This window comes from Puntigrus tetrazona, chromosome 12 (genome assembly GCF_018831695.1).
Source record: "Puntigrus tetrazona isolate hp1 chromosome 12, ASM1883169v1, whole genome shotgun sequence".
Taxonomy (NCBI): Eukaryota; Metazoa; Chordata; class Actinopteri; order Cypriniformes; family Cyprinidae; genus Puntigrus; species Puntigrus tetrazona.
Window position 1 is genome coordinate 15,230,238 of NC_056710.1, and position 27,481 is coordinate 15,257,718.

Consider the following 27,481-nt stretch of genomic DNA (forward strand, 5'->3'; position numbering starts at 1 on the left):
CTACTGTGAAGTTAAGCGATTTTAATCTGCTGAAAGTACGCTTTAAAGGAATTCACGTATCGACGGGGGAAAACAAGCACAACACTTACCCGAATGTGGAGGCATCGGTATGTGCGAGGGGTAATATTTCCCAGGTTGAAAGTGACCGGGATGCTGCACAGCCGTGTGCCCGGCAGGAGCGATCCTCGAGGCGCCTCTGTGAACCAGCGCGCCTCGCTCTGCCAGAAGGTGCGGCGGAGGAGCGAAATCCCGGCCTTCCATCCCGATAAAAAAAAACGATAAATCCGAAATCCAGAGCGGGAGACCACCAGAACCGAACCGAACGCCGCCCAGATGTTATAATCCCGTTAAGAGTTTCGCTCAGGTCTTGCATTCAGCACGGTTTGGGCTCTGACGGCCAAAAAAGTATGTCCCGGTCATGTTTTCTGCAACACAAAAATCATAAAATGCAGTTTAAATTACAAACTAGTTGCGCGAGCGAGCGATGCAAATCCGCGAGATCGTATCGCGTTAGTATCCTTCGGACGTGTAATGGTAATCCTTCATTGAAAACACCGCGAGTGTGCGCGCGTCCATTGCTGCGACTGCTGCCTAAACGCAAATTCTCCGCTCGTCTCTCTCATCTCACCACAATTGAGCGAGCTTGCAGCACACCTCCACTTTTACACAGAAGACTCACTGCAGGCTATACGCCATTCACAGAGAGATGCCAGGATCAATACGTTTTTACAGTATCCTTAAGCCTATGTGGAAAACCAAGGACGTTTTCAGCAACAAAAAAAAGAGGGTAAACCGACAAAGCCGAATCAGTGTTTTTGACGAGACGAAAAACATGAAAATCTATAATCGCTGACGTTTGACACGACCGCTTTCATTACAAACGCGAATTTATTTATCGCGTCCAACTACAAATGTAATTTCCTCTGTCCTTTTGGTAAGCCATTTCAGTTAATTAAACTGCTTTGTTCACCCCAACCAGGTTTTCCATAAGATTGTATATGGGGGGGATAACGCACGCGGATGATGGCGTCTGTATTTCACCTTTGGCCTCAAGTCTTGAAGTTTTTTGAATCGCGGGAACAAGCAATATAGCGTGATCTTACGCAGTTGCAGATGGAGTCTCGTCAAAATGGTGCATTGAGAGAATTACCACGCGATGTGCTTGCGAACGCGTGACCAAACGCGCTTGCAAACGCGTGACTATTAAAAACTGTAAGGTGATAAAAGAAAGTCCGCAAAGCAAAATTACGAAAAGCTCGTGCGAACGGTCGCGCGTGCTCTCCCTATCACACCGAATCAAAGATGAGGAAACAAAGACGTTTTGATCAAGTTTGAATCTTCGCCCGAGCTTTCCATTTATGCTAAATTACAAACAAACGAAAAACACGGGTCGCGTCTCCGTGTATCTGACGTTCAGAACGCTGAACGTCTGCTGGATGCTTCAACGTATTGCTCGATCGAGGCCTTAAAACGGTGGAAGTTCCCAGTTTGGAGCCTAAGGATGGTCGCACTGCCAAATTGCTGTAGCCCTACCGCCTTCATTAAAAACACAAAAACTGCAAAGAGAGAGAGAGAGAGAGCGAGTGAATTGACATGCACAAAATTACATATTTTCTCAAACAATGACCATGAGCTGAAATTCCTCAAGAACGAGCCCTCTGAAGCGCAGAATTAAATGCAGTGCACCATTTTTGCGCTGACAAAGGACATTCCCAGCAGCCATGTATCACTCCTGCGATATCATTAAAAGAAATTGGGCGCAAATTTTAAAGCGTGTGGTATGCGAACGTATCCTCCCACTGTTAACCAAAGCCGAACTTTTAACGTTTATTGGGATCTGAGATCTATTAGATTTGGCTCGGAGGACGGATGGGAGGTGAGGAGGAGCGCACGAAAGAACAGGTTTCCTGAAGAAGGATTTGAGTGGTAGGAAATATCCTCTGATAAAAGCCAGACAATTTTATGAATCATGGCACATCGATGGGGGGGAAAAAAGTATGTATAATAAAATCCTACAAAAATAAAATTGTGTTAAAATAGATGTATTAGCTTTCATTTAATAAACAAGCGCCCGATGTTCATTCTACATGTAAACTAGTAGAAAACACGTAGAAAGGTAAAAGCGCTTATGTAGCTTACTTCTGCCATCACGTCCATTGCATATAGCAGTTTTGCGAATGAATGTCTCAAAGAATGGAATTATTCCCACTTGTATTTTACCCTTTATTAGTCAATAAGACACTAAGGCATTCGCTCTAAATAAAATCCCCTTTTATTCAGAATAATGCAGCAATTCAGCATCATTATAATGATTTTGAGTATCAGGCTATTATAATTGTTTTTGCTGTTGATGTCATTGCTATTGTTATTATTGCTCAAAGAAAGCAACAGACTCGGTTGAAAATTAATGGATGGATATTTTTTTTCCACCCCCCCTGCGACACAAACTCCATAATTTTGTATAACGCCAGATGTTCTTAAAAAAGCAAGAGCAGCTCTTGAAGGCAAATGTTTATTAGTGCACGCATATAAATGTATACAATATAAACGAATTACTTACTGGTAAGTTATTCCTTGCAAACAATAAATGGGTTTAAAAAAAAACTGATACAAAAAAATACGTAAAAGAGCAGAAGCAGAATAAAAAACATGTGGAAATGGTTACATCCTAGAGTCTGCTGATTGCAGTGCGTGTGCAGTGCAGAAGTTCGGAGATGCACCGTAGTAGTAAGAGCTTCTGCTGAATCGAGCCCCGTACAAGCAGTCAGAGGCTCTTTCCTGAATCTGCTAGTGCCACTCAAGAAGAAGAGGAGGAGGTGACTGGGGGAGCAGTCGCGCCCATTGGTCTAATACCTACATGTCAATAAGCTCGTGCAGCGCGCCCCAGGATAAACAGTGGCTCCGATTGGACGGCGCTCTGAGCCAATGGCGCGTCAGCTGGATCAACTAAACAAAACGGCGGGCGCTTTATTTGAGCTTTCCTGTCTCGCGACGAGTTCAGTGTGAGGCACGACCACATGGTTGCTTATGCAGCCTTGAGTGTCATTATTTAAATGACTCGAAACAAAGGCTCGAAACGCATTTCACGACATTTGAGTTTTTAACCCTGCTTTTAGTCGAGGAAAAGCATTAACGCAGACACGGTACATATATATTTATTATTATTATTTTTAATGACAGCCAGCTTCTGGAGTATAATAAATCTAACTGAACAAACCTAAACAAGCAATTGAACAGCTCAACCGCCGAAATAAATAAACCTCAAATCAGGACGAAACATGAAGTCTCTCCATTTCTTTGAGTCAATTTATGAATTATACAATGCCACTTAACTTTAAGCGCGTCTACGGTTTAAAGAGTTTAGAAACAGATCAGCGGTCGAATTAACAATTTTAAGGCAGAACAAATTCAGCATGGAAAATAATCAGTTAAAGACCAAACTACGGCGCGGTGGCAAACGAAGGGTTAAAAGCCGGGCCTCGTTCTGAATTGTTTGATTGGTTGGCGTGTTGCCAGAGCGCTGTCAATCATAGAATGTAAACAAGGCTCTGATTGGCTGCTGTCCAGTCCGCACTGGGCTGCCTGAAAAAAGCAATTACTGGCCTTGCGGTTTCAAGGCGGCCCAGAACTGGATGATGAAAGGAGATAAGGAGGGGCGGTTTCAAGGCCTCCCCTAGGCGAACCTCGTTGGCCCCAAAGCTAAAGGAGAGTCAAGAGTGACTTAATCAAAGGGAATGCGTTAAAAAGGGGGAAATTACATGTTGTATTAAATTTAAAGTATAGATTCTCGGATTAATATCGCTTAATTCAACAGCAACGCGATAATTCTAATACACGGAATCTAATAGACTAAAGCAGGACCGGGCTGGAAATGAAGGCAAAAGCGACCAAAAGCGTGCGTGTTGAGGATTTTTTATTTTTTTTTTTTTACGATGAAATGTAAAAACTTCACGCTGACTGCGACTTCTGACTCTGACTGGATGTTTAATAACAGTAAGTAGTAAATGGCTGTAAAATAGAAACTAACAATTACACGCTAATACGGAAACTGTTAGACGCCGTTGTTTCTTTCGGTGCAAATGCGATCCAGGAAAACCTTGGTGAGTGAAAAACTGGAAGACGATTGTAAACACAACGTATTTAATTACTCTAGTATTTGTTTACACTATAATGTTTGTTTTAAATGCATTATAATTTAATTTAAAATATGAAAATGCCTTGCCTGTCCAACTACGTTTTTCCTTTCTCTCATTAAACATGTGAAATATATACTGCAATGTTGTGTCTTTGTTCCTCTGTGATTTTCAATAGTCTGCTATTTTTCTTTCATTATCTCTTTAACTTCAACCCTTGAAAGTTCATCCAGGAAAGCCTTCTGTGCACCACCATCGCACAAACCTTAAGGGCAACTTCAGCTAGGCCACTGGAAGAGCTGTATTACCATGAATATGTACCATATGGGTTTTTATTATCACTGTCCCGTTGTAACAGTACAGAGTCAAAATAGCTTTATAGTGGATGTTGATAACAGGCTGCTACGTTTTTAATATTTGTTCAATATGGTTGAATAAAACACATGTAGCCTAATCAATAACTGTATAATGTGCTATATTACATAGTCTACCACATATTCAAAAAGGCTTCTCCCTATATGAATATTTTACATTTAGGACTACATAGTTTAATCTACATGCGCCTATAGATAAAAACTAAGCTGAACTTTGGGGAGAAAAGTGAGAGAGAAACTACAGATGTAGGCCTAATAAAAAAAACTATATATAATTACAGCGACTTTTTTAAACTATGTAATAGCTGTGACCAATTATTAATCAACCGTTCAAAAATTATTCCAGTAAATGTTTATGGTCCTATAGGCGTGGGGCTTATTGTAAAGAAAATAAAATGACAGAAATCAGGCCAGTCCTAAAAGAAAAAATATATATATTGTACTGTTTAACCCTCATTTGGCCACGAAAGTATGAATTAAAGTATGCAAAAGACCCATGAGCAGAAGCTCTTAATATGACAAAGTACCCAGTCATTGTGTTAACCAACTTTACAATAATTGTTACAAAGAGTGTGCTATGGCCTACCACCGACCTTCCTATCACAAAAAAAAAAAAAAAAAAACATGCTAGGAAAAAAAAGCAATAACACTGGGGCAATAAAGAATTCTGTTCTGCAATATACAAAGAGGTGCAGCGCTTTAAGCAGATATCGGCACTTAATTTATTTAGTGACAAGAAAGACCCTTTTATTGTTGGGTTTTTATTGGCTCCTTTTCGCAACTTGAAAGGTGGGGGTGGGGTGCATTTTTAGTGGCGTACGGAAAACACACACACACACACACACACACAAGAAGCTCGTGCAAACACATTTGCACACAAGCAAACGCAATAACTCGCACACAGACCCGTCTAAATATATACACACGTATTTACCTGAACACAAACTCAGCGACTTTTTCTTTCTGTCAAACACACACACACACACACACACAATCTCCTCTCCCCACGCGCGCACTTACACACATTCTTTTTTTTTTTTTTCTTTCACTCACGCACACACAAACAGACACACACTGTCCATGTGCCAGCGCGAGCTGCCCTACTGTGGGACGCGGGGATAATTAATGCGGAGTGACTGATTGCTCTCGAAACAGACCAGTCCCGCGAACGGCATTGTCCGCGATCAATGAAGCGTCTCTGATTGACACTTTCCCTCCATCTTCCAGCCACATTCAAACTACCGGAACGGGGCGTTTGTCACCAGCGTACAGGCCAAGGGTGCGCGGAGACCCGGTTATTGTCAGGCCCGAGTTGCACACCGGTTTTAGATACTGCGAGATCGCCCCGGTCTGCCATTGGCAGTAGAATAATTCAGACGGGGCTCCTGAATTCAGAGCCCGCTCCGATGCGAATGTGTAAACGGTGCTTGCATGCGCCTACACGTCCGTGTAGGTTAGGGGATTTTATGTACGCGTCCGTTGGATGAATCATTGTGACAATGCTCTCCGTTGCTGGTGATGAGGATGAAGCATGTTCAGTCAAGACGTTCATTTTGCTCGCGGCCCAATAAAACGGCCAGAGATGTCTGCTGGAAACATTACGCGAGAAACACGTGCTTAAATAAGGCTACAAGTAATTGCGTTTTATTGTGGTGGGTATCAATAATATTGCATCATGTAGCATGAACGTCAAGCCTATTTTAGTGTTAGATTATGCAATAACATAATTTTGTTCCTCGGAAACAGGAACAGGAAAAAATTTTTTAATTTGATAATACGCGCTGACGTTTAAACCGAACACGAAATTAGTTTGACTGTTGTTTGGTGACCTCCCTATTTCTCTTGATCGTTAAGTTATGCTACTTCACTCGATATCCAAGTGAAATATCATTGGGCATACTTCTGAACGTTTTGCAACCGTTAGAATTGCAAAATTCTTGTGAAATGACTTGGCCTCTGTTAAGTGTCAAGTAATAGGGACGCGTAGGCTAAGCGCACGGCTTGGGGAAACTGTTTAGAAGGCCTGATGTTTGCAGGGCTGGCGTATGTATCTGAAATAAGCACTTGTAGGCCTGCGTGAAACACTGACGCCGGGCTACGAATAAGCATTTGTGCGCATAAGAATATTTTGATCGGATTTATGCGTATTTAGGTTTACGATAACGAGCTTCACAAGAGCAGCGAGTTCTTATGAAATCATGGAGATGCAGAAACGTACTGCGCGGATCGCTATAGGAGTCCTAGGCCTATGGGAGAGGATCGTGAAAGGCACAGCTGACACCGAAGTCAAACTACCTGAAACGATTAAGAAACGTTAAATGCAGTCAGACCTTAACCCTATAAACCGAAGTAGGCATTGTAGGTTTAGGGTGGTACAGGCCTAGGGGTAGATTGCGAGTGATAGAAAAACAACTCCCAATAAGGGTGGATACCGACTAGCTGCCCTTTATAAATTCCAAAGAATGGTGTTATCGATAGAAAAAGCCCATCTGTGTCCAATTAAGGGAAGTACTGGTTCACCCCCATAAATGGCACAAACCTACCTCATTACGACCTGTTTTATTGTAAAAGCTAGAAGTCAAACTACAGAGAGGTAAATGCATGTAACAAAATACAAAAAAAAAAAAAGTAAAGTGCTTCACGGTGCTCGAACAAAAATGACTCAAGAAACTTTCTGTTATGACCGTCTTAGGACAAAAGAAGAAGCACGAAACAGCGCTGATGAACGGGGAATAAATATCCATGCCATTGTTACGCACCAATTCTTGACTGACCCATTTATAATGAACAAGAAACCGACGACTGCCCCCCCGCAGTGCTTCATTAATAAGACTGTCTAATAAATACCTCCGTTTAAATTCTGCGATAATTCGCAAAATGTCTCCTTAAAGGCTTATCTCCCAAATTTAACGTGACTAAAGAAATTGAATATTAATCGGATGAGCGGTCTAATTAGAAGGAAATTTTAGTGAGTAAAATCATTAATACCTATTCCGAGTGATCTTCTTCGCATCGCCCCGTTGTTCAAGACACAAGTTAGAAAACTGTAATAGGTGTCCGCGTGCAGGGGGAACGACTACGAGCCGGTATATCGCTCTCTGCTGCCATAAATCTAAAACAAAGTAGTACAACCGTAATTAAATGCATTATATGAAATCTTGCGAGAGATGGGATCACGTGGCGCGGTATCGTATATCTACGCTGCTCGCGTTATCCTGAGATAATGAGTAAAGATGTAAAGATTCGAATGAGGGGACGGCTCAACCACACGCTTTTAAGGGGTTGTCAGTGGCCCACTCGGTTTCTGACGGGACGCGGTCTTGATCCGAGTGTAGCCTACCGTGTATGCAGGGGTACACGCTTGTATCGCAGCCTCGTGGGTGTCGGATCTTCGCAGTTCCTCTCGCAGGTATGCATTCAGTGTGTTACACGTCGTTATCAATCAGCGACACGGGTACATCGACGTCCCAGCGTCCCTCCGTGAAAAGCCCAGGCCCTCGAAACATGCTGATTTATTATGGGAACAAAAATAAGCAGTTCCGAGTTTCATTTGATCGCGCGAACAAATGCATAGCGTCAAGTTTCACGAACGGCTCCCTCTGAACAGACCGAAATAATATAAAAGCGCTCAGCATCTCTGCGTGTTTCGTTAAGCGGCGACGATGTTTTGACCTTGTGACCCGGTGGCGTCGGTGAGCGAAGCGGTAACACAAATTAATAAATTCAAATGAATGCACGTGTGACTGAACCGTCGTGCATTTATATACTACAGTACGCGTATCTGTACGAAAACAACATGGGTGGAAAAAGTTTAAATACATTTAATTTATTACAATTTCTATTTATTAGATAAATGAATCTTTTTTTGCTATGCAAGGGATTTGAGAGTGCAGCACAAACAATGAAAAAGTCAGAACAATCAAAAATCCGGTCAAAAGGCCCTCTCCCACGTTACACAGAACGGCACGTCTTTTGTACCCCAGTAAACAGTGATACAATCTTTGGAGATACAACACATTGGCATCTTTGTAAAATTGCCATATCACGTATAGCTGCGCGTGAGAACGCTGTCTAAGCTTTGAAGCGTTTAAATCAAAGCCAGTGTAAACCCGGTTTTAGAAATAGGCTTCACTTCTCAAAAAATGCAATAAAAGTCACTTTTTACCGACCGCTAAATGGTTCTCGCTCGAACGGCGCATCTGACATGAAAAGTGTATTTTTTTATGTCAAGAACGACCTTATGTAAAGTCGTTATTCATTTTGACAACCCGTATACCTTCTGCATAATGGACGCAAACAAACGTGCAAAGCGCGATCTTCTAAATACTTCTGCAAAAGTCCTGACGGCCGCGATAAATTGCAATCAGATGAGCAGAAAACACCTACCTATAAAAAAAGGAAGTCCATCCGGATAGAAAATATTTTTGGAATACGGATCGACTATCGATTTATGCAAAAATAAAAAGGAGTTAAAAAAAAATGCGTCAGCGATCCGGATTCAAATCTTGATAAAGAAAAAGCCGTCTGAAGTGTCCCTTCCTCGCGCAGAGCCCTCCTAACAAATCTTAACAGCCTTTGGAAAAACAAATAGGGGGCTATTTAATTTATCACGACTACTTAATCGCAGTCTAGTCCGGTTAAAGTCTTTAAAGCTTAAATGGTACGTAAAAGAGCGCTTGGACGGTTTCTGGTTGTTGGAGATCTATCTGAAGGTACGGAGCAAATCCGTCCGAATAGAGCCAACTGCCTCCTCGAGCCTCTATAATCACAAATTTATGGCTGGATGACGCGTCCTCTTCTCCCACAATGGAGCTCAGTGACATTAAACAGAAAATTGATGGAGAGGCGAACGAAATTTAATCTTCTGTCATACCCAGACCATTGCATTTTGCCTCATTTAATTAGGGGAGAGGGCACGCGTCTCCCGAGCATACCCCAACTCCTTAACACACCTTCAACTATTCTACTTTTTAGCACGTTTGCGCTGAACGGGACCCTTGTAATAGACTTGGAGAAAGCGACCCGTTTCCTCCGCTTCGCGCAGACATCGGATACACTTCATATCTCCAATCATCTCCTCTCCACCATGTTGGACTTTCCACATGGTCCGCATAAAAAAAAACCCCGCGTTAATCGAACTACGGCAGTCGGTTTCATGTGGTAACTCGGGAAATTTAAAGACATCGCGGGCAAACCACGAGCCGCTCGCGACCGGGACGTCGACGCGACTGTAAGCTGCACTGTTGTTTTAAACCGATAGTTTTTCGAAGCACGTTTGCGCTTCGCGAAAGGGACACGCCGGGCGTCGATACAATGTGTTAGATAAATCCCGACGGGTCTGCGAGCGGAAGATGTGCAGAGGTGGTGAGATCAGTACTATAGAAACACCACAAAACACACGTTCGCTTCAACATGTCGTTTACTTAAATAACTACAGATTTACCTTGAGGAAACACGGGCAATCCGCTACAAAATACATATGTTGTCCTGAAACAAAACCAAAGCCCGACTCTTACAAACAAGTTGTGTTTTTACATCCAAAACAGGCTATTTGCCTTGAAAGCGAGGCGTATTTCCCACTCATCCCCGGAGCAAAAAATGTGCCCCCACCCCTACCTTTAAGGTCACCGCCCCGGGAATGGTGACGTCAGACAATTAACGCTTTCGGTCCCGGGAGCGCCGGTCGAGCGCGAGCTCTTTAGCTTCACACACACACACACACACACACACACACACACACACACACACACACACACACGCCCACCGATATAGCGCACTTACGCGCCGAGAGTAAAACTTTTAAACCCCGGGTTACAACTATGGTTTACAAAAAGTTTCACACACACATACACAGAAATACGCTTTTGAGAATATTTTTTAAATTGATAAATCATTTTTAAAGTGAAATACAGTCTCATAAAAAATGCGTTTGGAACGTGTTACAAACGAACGCGATAAAGTTAACTTTTCGTATGTGCGTAAAACAAGCATATACAAAATATGTCATTTTTCATTAGCCTGTAAGAGTTTTCATCGTGGCAAGCATGTTACAGAAGGATGATAGAATTTGGAGCGATCACAGTGGATATGCTAATAATATTATTTGCTTCTGTCCGAAATTAAGCCAAAAAAGTCAAAGGACCCAAATGATTTTTTTTTTTGTTTGGGGAGATTATAATCTGTCAGATTGATATTCATTTTATTTTATTTTTTATTTAAATAGTGGTTGTGAACTGTCAGCAAATATTAAACAAATAAATTCATGCAATTGTTTATTGGTTTTGATCTCCTTCTCAAAAAAATCTAATAAAATAAAGTCCTGACTGTTTATAAATACCTTTTTAGCCAAGATGCTTTAGAATTTATAAACACCCAAGCAAACCTGCTCATGAACTTATGATGTGTGTGGAAGAGCAGAAAGGTGCTGAACATAATATTTTTACTCATTACGGTTGTCACATCATATTTATCAAACGCGGACGTTCATTGAGCAGGCCTACCCTAAATGACAAACAAATCAGAGACTATCTGCTAGTATGCTTACGTGCGCACGCCCATAATTAGCAGTCGAAGTGTATTTAAACAGTTATGCATCCAGGCTGAGGACAACAGCAAGCTGACATCTACATATACTGCACATACAATAGATGTTCGTATGCTTTTATGAATGCAATTTCAAAAGGGATCAATCTAAGGAGGACAGTTGCTTAGTGCTTTTTTCGTGGATACAAACTCATTACCCCCGCATGACCCTGACTGTGCCATTAAAAACAGTGTCATCGGCTTGACTGCAGTGACAGAAATTATGAGCATCATTTGCTCGTCCGTTGAATATTCTTAATAACTGTGTGTTTTGGCCACGTTCTTGTTTGTTGCATAAACATATGTGAATGGTAAGTGTTTGAAGGAGAGAAGCATGGAATAATTAACACTATTGTCTGTGCTAAGCAAGCTTCGGGGCAGTTAACAGAAGATTAAAGTGGCGGAGCTCAAAATTCTCCATATTCATGAAATCGTGAATGATAGCGTCCCGCTACAAACTCCTAACCTTTCTTGTACGTACGCCTTAATTAAAATTACGGTGTGACAAAACTTAAGATCCACGCTCCTTATTTGTTCCGCAGCGCTGCAAGGATATAAGTGTCAGAAGATGCGAATATGTGACTGATACTGGAACGCTTTAATGCACGTTTTCCATTTATTTAAATCGAAAAAATGTAATCTAATCAACCCGATGCGTACAAAGATTTTTCTTGCCCTCCCCTCATATTACGTATTTGAACCAAAACTTATAAATCTGTTTAAAAATGTCATTTAATATAGTCATTTTTATAGAAGAACAAATCCTCATTGGCCTTTCAATCATCCTTCGGCCCCTCCAGACCAGCTTTGAGATGATGAGATTAACAGATTAATCAGAATGGCGGATTAACCAAAACACAGGCAAATATCATAGGACAACAAAATATTGTTTTGGACTTTCAAAAACAAGACATGGACTCAAGCAAATTCAATTGTTCGGTAAGGGTACGCTAACCTAAATAAACTGTTTTTAAAGTGTCACTGGGAATATGGCTTCAAGAGGTAAAAATCTAGATAAAAAAATAAAATCTATGGATTATGAATCCGCACAGGCCTACAGATACACGTTCCTTCCTTAGACCCACAATTTTGCTTTGGACTTATCAAGTTCAGGGTGTATCTGAAATCACAGTAAACCTGTCTGTGCTTAGTCCAGTGTGATCACAGCTGTAATATGTTAGAAAAATAAGACTCTAAATTCCTCCCTAATCTAAAGCTGTGGAGTATCCAACGAATGGAAAACTTTTTAAAGGAACCCCCGATTTTCCAAACATTTTAGACTGTTTTGATAATAGGCTATAGGTGCGATTCCATTCTCAGCTTCAGCGGTCAAAGAAACGGGAACTTCCATTAATTTAACCGCTGAAATCAACTCATAGGCCACGTACAGACTATCTAAACGTTAGTGATCGCCGATGAAATATCGATGATTGACACAGGCCTAGTGATAACCATAGCAACATTTTTGCTTCCCACAACCAAACCGAAAACACAGATGACACCAATTTGAGCTGGAGCTATTTATAATGGAAGTAATATTAATAAGATAACAGGAGAAGCACTCTAGCGCGGCAGAACCGTCGACAGAAGACGCGTGTTTTATGTTCCTTAGTAATCCTTGGTCTTTTGAAAAGACATACGGGTCTCCCTTAGACAGGGTAGGAGTTTGGAACCGTAGTGAAGAAAAACAAAATCAAAATTTGTTAATGTGTAAAGACACACACATAAGGAGGGGTTCTCGCACCGCGAAACCAGACAAGCTGTCAGCGTCCAAGCTAGCGTGACGTCACCGCGATGGTTGCCAACTTCGCGCGACCCCGGGAATTCTGGGAATGCGCGAGCAAAATCCAGATTTTCCCTAAATGAGTATCTAATTTTTGCAGGTAAAATATGCAATTGGCAATTAATAATTTAAAACGTGTTTTTAAACAAACTATATTAAAAACGCTGCGCTGGGGGAATGACTCCAGTTTCGGGAAAATTTAGCTTAACACCTCAATTCCCTGATTTGTCGCATGTTTATGAATGAGAAAATGAAGAGAAATACTCAGTGCCAAATTCACACCACCAAACCAGTTCCAATTCCACTGCAGAAAGACTTGGGCAAAGGTTGATAGATGTGAACAGGGTTGAGCAGTGCTCATTCTTTTATCTTCAGATCAGAGCTAGAGGTCTGATTTAAACGCTTGCATACATATGCATGAGGCATTAGATGTTGTAGTACAGAGGGAACGACAAACAGAGCCATTCCTTAAAAAGTCGGAGGCATTCAATTTCTTCTTTTTTCAGGTTTTTCAAATAAGCTCTTTATTGCAGCTGTTAAATACAGCAGCTGGGAGAAAGGCACAAGGACAGTATTGTGACCCTCGCTTTGTATCTGACGCATTTGCTTTTTGCCCTGGCTGTAAAAAGAAGTTCCCTCACCACATCTGTAGCGCCATCACGTGGCAGGGCAGGCATCTTCTGTGACCCCCCGAAGCCATGGTTGTTGTTGGGAAGAAGAAAGACAGTTTGTGAGGGCATCAGAACCCAGCTGCAGGGTTGAGGAGCGCCACAGTCATCAAGTGATGAGACTGGCCACCCAACAATGAACCATGTCTTTTCCTCCCTCTCCCCGCCATCCCTCGTTCCTTTCTTTTTCTCATTCTGCTGCCTTTTATCAGTCTGTATCTCCAGGCCTTGGGCATGGCTTTCTTTTTAAAGATGAGCAAAGAGAACGAGACGACCCTGTGTTCACCCTCTGATACACACCAAGATCCCAAGACCGCTGCTGATTTGATTTTATGAGAAGAATGAACAACCAACTCCATCCGCCGCAGAACGCATGGGAACAGAGTTAAGGACAGAATCGGAAAAAAAAAAAAATAAGTGAGGGGGCGAAGGGAAGGTTGAAATGAATTTGTGGTTCTGCACAAATTCACATCGCATTTGCACTTTTAATTATATTTAATTCTCTTGAAAACAGAAGTAAAGGAACTGTGAAGGTCACTCAAAAGAACAGTTCTGACAGGTTTGGAACAACATGAATAAATGATGACAGAGTTATTATTTTTGTTGTTGTTGTTGTGTGTTAACTACCCCTTAAAGTTCGTAAATATGCTTATATGTAACCCTTCACGTACGGTCGACACATGCATTGAAGAGCAAAAGCAAAATGAAGACTTACGTGGTATATAATATTGTATACAAATAATGATACACATTGTATCTCTCTCGTCCTCTGCAACAGGTGGCCTCTTCTGTAGATCAGTTCCAAATCCTGTTGGCTCTTTTATCACTGGACAGCAAGAACACGAGTGATATTTCATAGGGAAGGCTTAAAGGGTGCCCAGACATTGAGTTTTACAAGCTACATGAGCAAACGCCCCCCTTGGCAAAAGGCAATAGTGCTGTTATACACATATTCTCTCACACACTCTGTATCCTGACAATGTTAGCTGGAAATAAAATTTTAGTACCCCTGGTAATAATGTGAAAGTCGTGCTGAAGACCAGGGCACAACTGAACACACATACTTAAACACCGATATGAATCGCGCGAACGTTTTCAGACCTTTCTATCGGTTGCTTTATTGTCAATAAATGCTCAACCCTGGTGCTACAAGTTTCAGCGCGTACGCAGTCAAGCAAATTACACGAAACACAAAACACACACGAAGAAAATTAACAAAGTGAGTTATTCTGTTTGGTAAACTGTGCCAATAAAAGTCAAACGATAATTGACAAATAAGGTTTCTGCGTTTTTAGAGCAGGTTTAAAAGTCTCTAAAAACCCACTGCATTGAAAAACAGCTCTACTGTCTGATCCTAAAACTTCAAATCAAATCCAAAATGCCTCCCCATTCCCCTCTCCGCACGCGCTGCTGTGTTCTTTATAGCTTTTAAATGGGGCTCCTTACAGACCACCACAGGGGGTCTGCAGCTAGCTCAGGGGTAAATGACAGCCATGTTATGTTTATCAGAGTTAAAGTTGGAGATTGCATCCAAAATTCCAAATATTATTGGCTACTTATTGCACTGTAATCCCGACACGCAGAACTCTCCTAAAACACCAGCCAAACACATTTAAACAGCCTTAAAACGTAGCACGCAAAAACAAAACCTTTCAGGCCTGTTTATTCATCAATCCGTCTATCCGTAGTGGACGTTTTCCATTTCCAACACAAATTATAGATGGATAGATTAATGAAGCAGTGCAAGAGGGACACCGTCAGTTCAACTCGACCGTCTAGAGTGGTAGTAATTCGCACATTCAGAGGGTTCACCAAATGTGCGTCAAATGATCAATTGTCATGTAGCTGGTGACAGACGGACTGCGAGAAAGGCAGATCAACCCGAAAGTCGAGTAATCACCCCTCTACGGAGTTATCCATTAATTCAGGGTTAAAGTCTATTTGCATTTAGACAAAGAGAGATCGTCCATCCATCACCGAGTCGAGGGTAAGAAGGAGGGGTAAAATAGTTCTCTTGCAAATAAATCTGTTGCCCTCCGGGGTGCGTTTACATAGGTGTGAACTGCGACTGTTGGAAAGCCGAGAGTAATTCATTTGAAATGCGAAACCCCAACTCACAATACTTTCCAAATAGCCGTGCCTCGACTTTTTTTTTTAGTCGTGCGTAAATATTCATTCATAGCTTTTAAGGATGTTTTCAGGTTAAACGATGTTCGGGAGACCGTTGCGCGAAAATTGCTGGAAACCTTGTTTTGTTCATACTCTCACACGCGCGCAGATCGCACGGCTTAAATAAATCACCCATAAAACTGTTAATGGCTCCATCGCTTAATTTATTATTAAGTAATTGTCTAATATTATATCGCCCCTTCTGTCATTTTTTTTTTTACAAATCGACGCGCTAGAAAACGATCTTAGCTTTCCAAAAAGTGGCCAAGCAGAACATCTGACCGGGGCATTAACCACCACCATCACGAGCTCTCTCCGTTTGAAAGCGTGCGTGCACGTTTTAAGGTGGACGCGATGTTAAGCTCCAACGCAGAATCGGTTTTCATCGAAACAAAAATAGGCTCAAGCCGAGTTTAAAGTCTGCTGCATTGCGTTCGGTTCTAACCGAATAATAGCCCGCTCAACGCGTGATCTATTTGTGGACGTATCGCATTCGTATCCAAACTACTTTCTCTATAAACTTCCCACGCACCTTCCCCTGTGTATTAGAGCGACCTCTCCGACGCTGTGTTTTTATGAGGTCTAAATAAAATCGTGGCACGACCGGAATGCGCGTATAACACGGCAGTTGTTTGTGTCTATCGAGTCTACGGATCCCCCTTAAATCTGGGCTGCGTTTGGTGGGAATTCCTTTTTGCGCGGCTGGCCAAGGGCTCCCTCCCGCAGATCTAGCGGGTTTCCCCTCCCCCTCTCCACCTCGGCGGCTGGGTTGGGGAGGGGAGATCCCCTTGCGCGACTCCTCTCCAACCCTGCTACCTAAAGACGCCCGTTAAGAAGAATGGCGCGCCTCCGGTGCTTCAAACGCCGTTGTAGAAATGGACGACGGCGCGCCGACAGCGGAAGACGCGCAACACGCCAAATATCTTGCCTTTTTTTATACGTCTAGATCGTCGCTGTGGAATACGACAGTGAGGAAGATTGCAGAGCGGACCGCATCGTCTGGAGCGGAGGGAGGGCTAGATAGCTTATTTCACAATTTTGTTCGGAGAGCGTTTTTTTTCCCCACGTAATCTTTTTAAAAAGGCAGTAAACGGCACTCGGCGGCGCGAACGCTCCTATCCGAGCAGCGCTCTCGTGGCGTAATGCAACATGGTCACGGATGTCGACTATTTGTAAATGTTTCCAAATAGCGCTACCAGACCAGCACGCGCTGCGGCGTCGGCGCGTCATAACGACCTGCGAGAGACGGAGAATTTGGCGCGAGTTTCGAATGTCGCGCTCGCTTGTTTTCTTCTGCTTGAGTTGGGATGTTGGTCGCCCGGTACTGTTCCAAAAAAAAAAAAAAAACAATAATAATAATCGCGCCAAACAAGAAGTTTCGAGAAAAAAAAATGAAATTTTGTGTGGTTAAACAAATTCGTCCTTTTCACGTCAAGGATGTTTTTATACGCGGAAGAAGTCTCGGAGGTCGCATTGCCGTTAAGGTGGGAAATAGAGATTCATTTATTTAGCTTATATTTAAATAATGTTACTGATTGTTATCAAAAGGACATATAAGTCATTGCGTATACGCATGTGTCTTAGGGTAGCCTACTATTGTTTGAATCATTGCTAATATACACAAGCTGTAAACTGGGTTTTATTAATGCAAACAGCGCGATCGACAGCCAGGCTGGTATTGTTTTCATAGTCGGCCTATGTATAAATTGGCTTATATAACATTTTAAAATTTGATTTATATCAGGCGAAATATCCTGAAATAACGAATACACTCTACCTTGTGCTATTTCATTTTAAATCTACGCATATAGCCTACAATTGCAATTATGATTATAGAACTGAAACAGGCTTAAATGGTTATTGATAATGATATTTTTTATCGCGCTTGATATACATTTTATTGTATTTTTACTTCTGAATTTATCTAACCTTTGTAAAGCATGTTTTCTGGTACAAAATAGTGTAATACGATGAATGGTTTCTTATTTCTTTTTTCTCAGTGTGTAAAATAAAAGCCATTTCTCTGATCCTAACGTATTTTGTTATTTTATTTCGTTAACAGTTAAGTCGTATTTTGTTGTCTAGCATATATATATATATATATATATATATATATATATATATAGAGAGAGAGAGAGAGAGAGAGAGAGAGAGAGAGAGAGAGAGAGAGAGAGAGAGGCCTATACGCTACACACAGTTGTCAAGTTCTTTAAAACCTGTCGACTCATTTTTATATCGTTATGGATAATTAAAAAAAAAACTTGATTAAGAGTTTGTTAGTGAAATTGTAGAAGCCTATAACGAGTTCAAAGAATAATATTTGTACGATGGCGAAATTTACATTTTTGTGGGTGACATAATTGCCAAAAACTAAAAAAAAAAAAAAAAAAAAAAGCTTTGCGTGTCTCTGCCATAACTGAACACATTTGAACGTGTGTGTGTTTTTATCAACATGCACGAAAGCAAATCCAATTCAACATCGTAGAATAGGCCCAAGATAATTCAGGAAACATATCTTGCCTCGAATCTAAAACAAACTACACAAGCCTTATTATTTTTTCCCGACCTTATCTGCTATTTTATTTTGTGGACATATTTACATGTAACACCACATATGTTTCACCAGTCCAATAATAATTTTTTATTTATAAATACATTATGTTTTTACGTCTGTGCAGGAATATTTAATTCAACGTGGGCTTTTCTTTATGGGACAGGGTTGACGTTTTTACACTAACCCTACATGCTTTTTTCTACGTTTTGTCATTTTGAGATGAACACACGCGGTATGGATAATTAGATAATCAACGAATAGGGTTTTTTCCTACGAAGGGAGCACAAACCAGCTTACCTCCAGTACTTCGCAAAAACAAGACTAGAGGAGCGAATAAAGAATATTTAATTTGCCTCGTTTTCTTCTCTCCGTATAGCAACAACAGACTGAGCCCCACAGCGAGCCGGAGACGAGTTTGTGAAGTTAATTCAAACCGACTCGAGCAGAAGGGTTTTTTTATGAATTCGATGACGCTGATAGCAGCGGAATATTGTTAAAGGAAAACACTACATTTATAATCAATCAAAACGGCCAATTTGCGCGTTCACGTGGCGTCGCGTTTAACGTAACGTTGCGTTTTTACGATAACTCCATCTTTCTAAAAAAAAAAATATATATTGCACGCCAGACCAACAGTCTGCCATATGACCCCAAAGCCTTACTCCGACGACGGCCAGTAGAGCACCAAGGCCAAATAAGCACATTTTCCTCGATCGTTTTCAGAAGACCAAAGACACATCTGTGTTTTGTAGATTTTCCAGATTGACGTGGGTGCTTGATGTATAAAACATTCATTAATTTATGCAGGCCGCTGGCCAGTATAGGGCCTCTCGTATAGTTCGTGTTATCAGTCTTTTCACTTCATTGACAATGCATCGCGCTGCCAACTGTATTTAGGATATTTATAGTGTGGGGCATTCAAAAAAAAACGCATTGCTTTTATTTTTAATATTCTAATTGAGTGATATCTAAATTTAATTCAAATCAGGCGGTTTTATACTTAAACTTAAAAGATAAGCGCAGGCTTGGGCTATTTTACCATTAGGCCTACCAACAAGTGCGTTTTAATTTATTTGTTTAGACGTTTGTGTGCGTGCGGACTGTTAGCGCGCGAAAAAGATAGGAGGCGAGTTAATGTGTGACATTTTATATGGGCACGTAATAGCTCTATGTGTTATTATGTAAGCGTAAGTTTATAGTTTAACAACATTTCCATGCTAAAGGCAAAGCAATGCGATAAGAAAAATAATAAAGTAGCCTACATAATTAACATTTACTCCATTATTTATTTCATTAAGACTAAATTAGTGCATTGAAAATTATGGCCAGGAATTAGTTCACGAACTTCTTTAAAATACCATAAACAAATGGGATGTGCAGAATTATAAGGCTTGTTAGGTTACGAACATTACGATCAGCAGAAACGTTCAATGCGGTTAAAACAGCACTGGTAACGTTTTATAACGCCCTATATTTATTTTTTGTAACAGCACCGATACGTACAGATTACGTAAAGATCATTAATGTACATTGTTAGTGTGCATTTAAATAGTTTGGGAAATCCTTGATATACATATTTTTATGAAGATTGTACATTTCGTGCACGTGAATTACTGATCTGTGTTTGTTGATTTTATATTAATAAAGGTGATTTCACAGTGTTACCCCTGTAATTCAGAGGGCCGACCGACCCGTATAAAGACAGAAGGTCCATAATCGTAAGAGCTCTATGGAAAACTCCGAACTCTCAGGCAGGAGCCTCTCTCGCCCCCCTGAGGCTGCCTCATACCTTTCCCTTTGTGTCTGATGTGTCCAGCTGAGAACTAAAAACAAAATCACTTCAAAATGCCTTCTTAAATTCATTATGGATTTATGAGAAATATTGGAGGCCGACCGAAGACAAAGAGCTTGGAGCTATTTAAAGTGGAGACATGACTGAAAATCGTCGCTCAAAACTTAATTAAGCAAACTTTTTTTTTAAGTTCTGTAACAGTCGACGTGTATATTCAGCAAGTTTTGTTTATTAGTAACTATATATATATATATATATATATATATATATATATATATATATATATATATATATATATATATATTCACACACAACACACTACCCTATTGATAACTACCAACGCATATATGCAATAATAACTGCTGAGAGGTTGTTCTAATATACAGGGAAACTAAGAGACCTATTATTTTTTTTATATGATAAACTTGCTCTTAAACGTCTTAAATAAGGTTTCCTTAAAATGACTGACAGTGGACAGAATCCTGCATGCGCTGTAAAACACAGGAGAGCCCTTTAAATACAAGTCTAAAGCCGCCGTGCTCATTTAACCGGCTATTTAAAGTAAATCCAAATACCTTTCTGATCCTTTCTGGAAACGTGCTTCTTTCCTTTGATTATTTTGGCTATGGATTTTAAACATCTTTAAAGCAACGTGACTTAATATTTTTTTTAAAAAATGGGTTCTTCTCTTTCTTTTATTTTGACAAATAGGCTGTGATTTCATATTGAACTGTTAATGCATAAAATGGTAAACACATTAAAAACATCACAGAATTAACCCAAGCATATTCTCTAGGTAATGCAATAAGTCAAACCAGAAGCATGTCTGTTTTTACCCAATGCTTCTCTCACAACTCTATAATATGCGGTTTTGAATGACCCTGGCTCCTCACTGCAAGTTCCTGTTTAATTCTTTCATAGTTGCACCGTATCAGCACCGAAGCAGTTCTAGAACACTGTCAAACACAGAATGCGACCGAGTGATACTGCTCCTGAACATGTTTTCTCTTGTGTGTGTTTTCTGTCTTCGTAGTGTTCAGTTTCCTGTGGTTGTCTGAGCTCTGCATGTAATGACCGATGAGGATGTGAAAACGCTAACTGCAGATTCTAACAGCGCAGTGGCCATGATGAATGTCCATTCACTGGCCTTTAAGACTTTTGCATTCTTTCACTGTATTGATGTATTGACCGACGATCAGAGACTGATCTGGGGATATTATTTCACGCAGTGCATGCACCCCCTCTCTTCTGCCTCTGGTGCTTATCATATAATAAAAATGTGATGGGGTCGATCAGTTTCTCCAGCTTTACAGGTGTCCTGGCCAATGGCTGGGTCTTTTTTTTTTTAAGCCGAATTCTTCCCTGTGCTGAAACCCCACCAAAAAACGCCCCACAGGCTTGTAAGGTACTGAACATATCCGAAGACTCAATGGCCTTTCTCTGCTCTTTGGTCTATCTGCTTTACCTCCAAGGCCCATGGCTATGACTGACAGACAGTGATGACAATAGAGATCTCTCTTTCTCTCTGTCTCTCACTCCCTTAGTCTCTCGCTCTTGCTTTTTCTCTCTCTGCCTCTCTGAGTGAGGAATGAGTGTTGAATAGGAGGTGCAGGGGGTCTTGGAGCGAAGGGTGGGTGGGGGTAGGGTGGAGCTGGATTGGTGCTTATTTAATTGGCTGTCAGACCTCCTGGAGTTTCAGCATTTCCACAAAATGGGATGAGCCTCCCTCTCCACCCCTACCCCCCAACACACACATGCACACCCCTGACATCTTTTCAAACTAATGTAATTATGATTCCTGGGGATGTATTACGATACATTGACTCAACATGCATGCACAGAACAGAGAGCGGCACAACAGAGAATAAAAAGCAAACCAGAGTTTGAACCTCTCCATTTAAACTGATATGACTTTTATGGTAAATGACAATACAATTTTTATCCAAAGAATCCCTCGCTGGATGACTCCATGGGGGAAGACAGACATTATCTGTGTGTGTCAAAAAAAAAAAAGCTAAAAAGAAACCAGCTTCTTTCGGACTCCCTATAAGTTCTTGGATTGATCCATGTGTGTCACCGAAAGTGAGATATATCATTTGTTAATTAATTTTTAACACAACGTTAATTTACAATAGCTATGTTTTCATACAGCAGACCTATCTAATAAAAAAAAAAAAGAAATCTCCCTTTGTTTACCTTATAGACTCAAGAGAAATCCACGTTTTGCTTGATTTATTCAAATTGGTAACTTGAAAGCGCGCTAAATTTTAAGAACCAATGAGAAACTAATACGACGAAAAAAACAGCACAAACGTATTAACAGAAACCCCGCCCACAATTACGTGCCAATGACGCCTGCGCCGTGTTCAGAAACTTGGCCTGACAAGTCTTTATGGTCGCGTTCATACAATAGCAGAGTACGGTTGTCACTCTTGTATTAACAGTGATTAATATTTAATGTGGCTACCTTCGTATAGACTCTTGGTGCGCCAATTTTCAGAATCTTCACAATAGCGTTTTCTAATCGAATCCACGCGAATCATAACCGCCTTTTCATTTAACAGGCCTACGCTGTGTGAACGAAACCAAACCGGACAAATACTTGTCTGTCAGAACTTGGCACCGCTCGCAGGGGTATTTTCATGTGTGGTTTGAGAAACTTACGAAGACAAGATGTGAAATGGGTCTGTACGATCCGTATTCCTTCCACCGGAGCTCTTTTCTCTGGTTCTGTATTATGCGCGCGCAACTACGCACTCAAGCGTAAAACTGCTGATGTTTAATTAAAATTTGACTGACGAGCGCGCGCTTCTTTCGGCCTTACCGGAGGCCAACTGTTATAAAACATGCTTTTTGGATAGCCTATGGTCATTTTTGATATGTACAGGAATCAAAATCAAACGTAAATATAAAAGAATAAAATGCTAAGGACCAGAAATTAGGTTTTATTTTTTGAGGTGAAATAAAAGAAAAACTTGACTATGAGCTAAGACATGAACGTAAATAAATGCATTTATATGTGGGTGGTTGACAAATAAAAACTGGACTGTGTCCTATGGTGCAACATAGCAAAAATGAATACGTAATATACAAATGATATGAGAAAAATATATCTTTGTTTGTAGAGTTACAAATAGAATGAGAGTTTTATTAATGTTACAGTTTTTCTTTTAATTTGTTAACATTTTTGCTGGCACACCTTCTAAGATATATGTACACACACACACACACACAAACATGGATAATATGGATTATTGTTTTGTGTAACGTTTGTAGTGCATCATCTTCATCTTCATCTCAACTTTCATTCAGTGATTATATATTGTTCTTAATTATTAGGATCAAGAGACAGAATTGCGGTTCAGTGAGATGATCATTGTTCTACGGCGAAAGCTGCAGCAGCCCGTGGTGTGTTTAGGCTGAGAAATAGCAGTGTGATTGCTGACGACAAGATGGCTGAAAATGAACCCCACATTGTCTTTCGAGACAACAGTTAGTTGATGTTTTTATTATTCACAATGACAGCGCAATGCTCTCATTCCACCGAATCATTACAATCCACTGCACTGCTGAAAAAAAAATCTAATGACAAAATGCATCATCTTGAGACTTTTTTTTCTACTCTGTAACAAAAGCGGTGCAGCGTTTATCATAATGGGTCTTAAATGATCAAAAATTAACGGCATTTACTTTAAGACGCTGTTTTTGGAAGCTCATAAGGCGGTAATGGCCTTCCGCAGGTCCTGTCTCTAACAAGGCTTCGGCTCAGATGCTTCCAATAAAAGGCTGAAAAACTCCTGCCTGTAAACCGTTGTGACATATAAGGAGGACAGGTGTGTCTTGCCTATTGGGAGAAAAGGGTTTCTGGGAGAAGAGTGGGGTCCTTCGAAGGGGGAGAGAGCGGCACAGCGGGGTCCGGCTGAGGTTGAGGTTCTGCTCGACTGTCGTTTCCGTAGCAGAGCAGCTCATACATCATTTTCACGTCTTGGGTTTACTTTACCAATCACGGCGAAAGCAGAGGGCATGATGTGGCTGATACGATTAATGGACGGAGGGCAAGAGGTGGCGCGTATGTGTGTGTGCATGTGTGTTTCGTTGAGGTAGTGTGTGTGTGTATGACTGGGATCACCGGCAGGGATAGGGATAACCAAACCAGATGTTGAGGCAGAGGGAAAAAGGGGTTGAGGAAGGTCATGTGTGCTGTCTTCCTCATGTCCTTTGAGCCTTAAGTCCCGTCTCAGCCTCTCAGAACTGCGCGGACCTGGCGTGTGGAGGACCCCAAAGGACACCGGTGTATGTGTGTGGTGTGTCCGGGTTTGCTTTACTGTGAATGCCTTACAGGGAAGAAGGAATACGGCAGTGTATGTGTGTTTAAAGATGTGTGCGTCAATCTCAAGGCAGACCTGTCAGCGGGGGTAACCTATGACTGATGAGATCTGAAAGGGTAAGTTTCAGTAAGAGAGATGTTCTAGAGGAGGCCACAGGGGAATTGTATAATGAGTCGAACGGTGAGGCCTGCAACATTCAGTCCTTCTTCTTAACATTCACAGTCACATTACTATTAAGCCTACTTTTATGAAGAAGGACATAATTCCATCTTAAATGTTAATAACAGAAATATTGCGTTCATGCTATGCAAGGTAAATGGAAAGAACATGCCTGTGTTTACAGTTATGTTATTTGAAATATTTCTGAGATAAACAGAATATTGTAAGAGAAATCATAGGAAGGGAATTCGATCAAGATCCATCCCAGGATATGTGAAGGTGGACGTTGCTAGAATGAAGGCAGGTGAAAAACAAGTTTGAACGTCGACCAAAAAGGAAGGTTGTCTCAAAGCTTGTTTGATTCCATATTGACTTGGGAAGAAATCTAATACATGTTTCTAAAATATAATTTAAAATATCAATGGCATTCGCATCAAAAATAAAAGTATGAAAGAAAGAAAACCACACTGACGACTCCACCTACTGGTGCGAAAGCATAGTGCAGGTTGAAAGAAAACGCATCCACAGTAAGATGGATTGGTTTGCGTCCTATTTACCTGCATAAGCATGAAGTGAAAAAATAAAATAGGGAAAAGGAGCGATAATATAACATGTAGCATATAAATAAAGTGAAATGCAATATTGATTTATTAGTTGGAATTCTCATTCAACCGTTATTTTTCTTACTTTGTTCAGTAAACTTTAGCAGTTCTCGTTGTTCTTCCTTTTTTAGGGGTGGGTCAGACTGTTAATGTATTTTCGGCCATGCCTGAACTGAGATGATATTGCCACGCCTGTGATGTATAACCCAGGCTCAAGGCTTAGTGCTAAACAGTAACACCTGCTGTATGTATAATTCATACAAGACCCTCTCTCTCTAACACACACACACGCATGCATCGCCTATGTATGTGGAAGAGGATTGCAGTGACAAAAACATCTGCAAGGGATTTGTAGAGTGAATTGATACCTAATCATAAATAACATGAACATTTGAAACTCATTTGGTAGGCTGGCTGTGACCTCAGAAGAGTTGAAGGCAGCAGGGTTTGTGTACGGCGCAGAGAAGTTTTAGGCATGGAGTTAAATGACTCTAAATGAGATGGGAGATGAGCGTTACATGGCTGCTGATTGGTGCGGGATGCCCCACCTCACACTGATGAAAAGATCACAGGGATCAGTCGTGTACCCAGCCGGACTCGGATGCAATGCAAGCTCCCCTTGTGCCCCCCAATTAAGCTGGGTTCTAGATTACACAAATTGTAGCCGGAAAAAAATGCAGAAACTTAAATAAGACACTCTGTGATTGCGCGACGTGATTGCGTAGATTAGATAAAACCTTTCATGGTTTGGTTTTGCCTGTTTCCAAAAAAATTAAAATCTATAAATGAATAAATAAATATATATAGTCACATTTTCAAATATTAAATCCCAAGAAATTAATTTACACTGCTAAAGCATAAATGTACTCTTATTGCATGTTAGTTATTGTGAGATGCAAAGTCATGTTAATTAGTCACATTTATGATAAAGCTGCGATTATGTGATGTAAAGTAACATTGCAAATAAGCCGCAGTTATGAGAATTTTGCAATTGTGAAATATTACGATTTTGACATTTTGTCAAATTTAGTTCCAGAAACAAAAAAACAAATCTAGTTGCAATTGTGAGATGTAAGGTCACAAGTTTAAAATATAGTTGTGTCCAATTGTAATTGTAAAATTGTAAAAATGTATCTAGCTACAATTACAATACAGAAGTTGTGCAATTGTGAAATGTAAACTCATTTTAATATACAGTTACAATTACAGGAGTTACAGAAATAGAATTGCAATTGTGAAAAACAGTCATAACTGAGATATAAACTAAAAATGATGTTAAAATAAAGTCACAATTATTGTACTCTGTCAGAGTAATAAAATACATATATATATTTTGTTCTGATGCGGAAACAGGCGAGCACTGTTTACAAGCCTGTCCTGGAAAGATAAATTAAAAATTGAAGTATTTGTAGCCCATAAGCATGTTGTATGTCAATGTGCGGAATACGCTTTATGTGACAGACTTGGAAAAAGTATGTGCTTTCCAATTTCCAAAAAGCTTCCAAGAACTTTTCAAATCTGTGGCTTGTAAAAGGTTGCTTGTTCATACAGTTAGTCAAACCCAGCATGAACGAAACTTGTCAGCAAACACACATTTTTCCCGCAGACTCTATTTTTAGTATTAAAAACATTTTAGCCTCACACATGATAGCCCTCTGCGTTTGTAAGCAGCAACACAACACGGGATGTTCCTCGTATGAAAAAAGCATGCATTATGCGCGAAGAGTAGAAATGCCAGTGACCTTTAAACAGAAAAGGTTCAAAGTATGAAATGCAGGAATCATTCTCAATACCCGTCTTCATAAAAAGCAGTGCATGCGAGATTTGAACTGCATATCAAGGTCATTCGAACGCGTTTCTGATAACAAGAAGCTGATGGAAATATGTCATATTTTTCTTACTCTTTGTAATCACCTTACTGTTTTATCTCTCCATAAAACAGTTTTCATCACTTGCTTCTGTTGCCAGATCAAAGAGTCTTTTTTTTTTTAGTCAAGCCGGTATCTCAGAAGCCAGCGGTCTTGTTTCTGTTGAAATCGGTTTAGCCCAGGTTGGGTGGGTTTTTAAATATTTTGACACTGGCTTCTTTAATTTGAATCGGCTTGTTTATGTTCTCACCTCAGCAGAGGGAATCATACAAGAGGAGTCTCTTTGTCCGAATTGCATGTGTTTCTTATCAAGGCAGCCAGGCGTAGGCATATTTCCAAACTGCACACAAGGATCCTGTGTGGCCAATGAAAAACCCAGACCCTACAGCGCCCCCTACCTGCACCGACTTGTCTGCTTGCACGTCATTAGTCTTGAAGCCTTAATTGTTCTCCGTTACCTTTTAAAGAT

At 40.7% G+C, this 27,481-nt stretch overlaps 1 protein-coding gene across 6 annotated transcripts in view; it reads right to left on the bottom strand.

Annotated features, from left to right (window-relative positions):
• Window positions 1-9,606, bottom strand: part of bahcc1b (BAH domain and coiled-coil containing 1b) — a 95,755-nt gene extending 86,149 nt beyond the window's left edge. For 4 of the 6 annotated variants that reach the window (XM_043253880.1, XM_043253879.1, XM_043253877.1 and 1 more), the window contains exons 1-2: window positions 2,561-2,780; window positions 90-425 (exon numbers count right to left, since the gene is read on the bottom strand). In XM_043253880.1, coding sequence (XP_043109815.1) covers window positions 90-261 — 172 coding nt within the window. In that variant the 5' untranslated portion in view covers window positions 262-425; window positions 2,561-2,780. Of the gene's footprint in view, window positions 1-89; window positions 1,552-2,560; window positions 2,781-8,893 lie in introns of those variants that run through there. The other 2 variants (XM_043253876.1, XM_043253881.1) reach the window with 2 other exon arrangements.
• Between the last annotated feature and the right edge of the window lie 17,875 nt (window positions 9,607-27,481).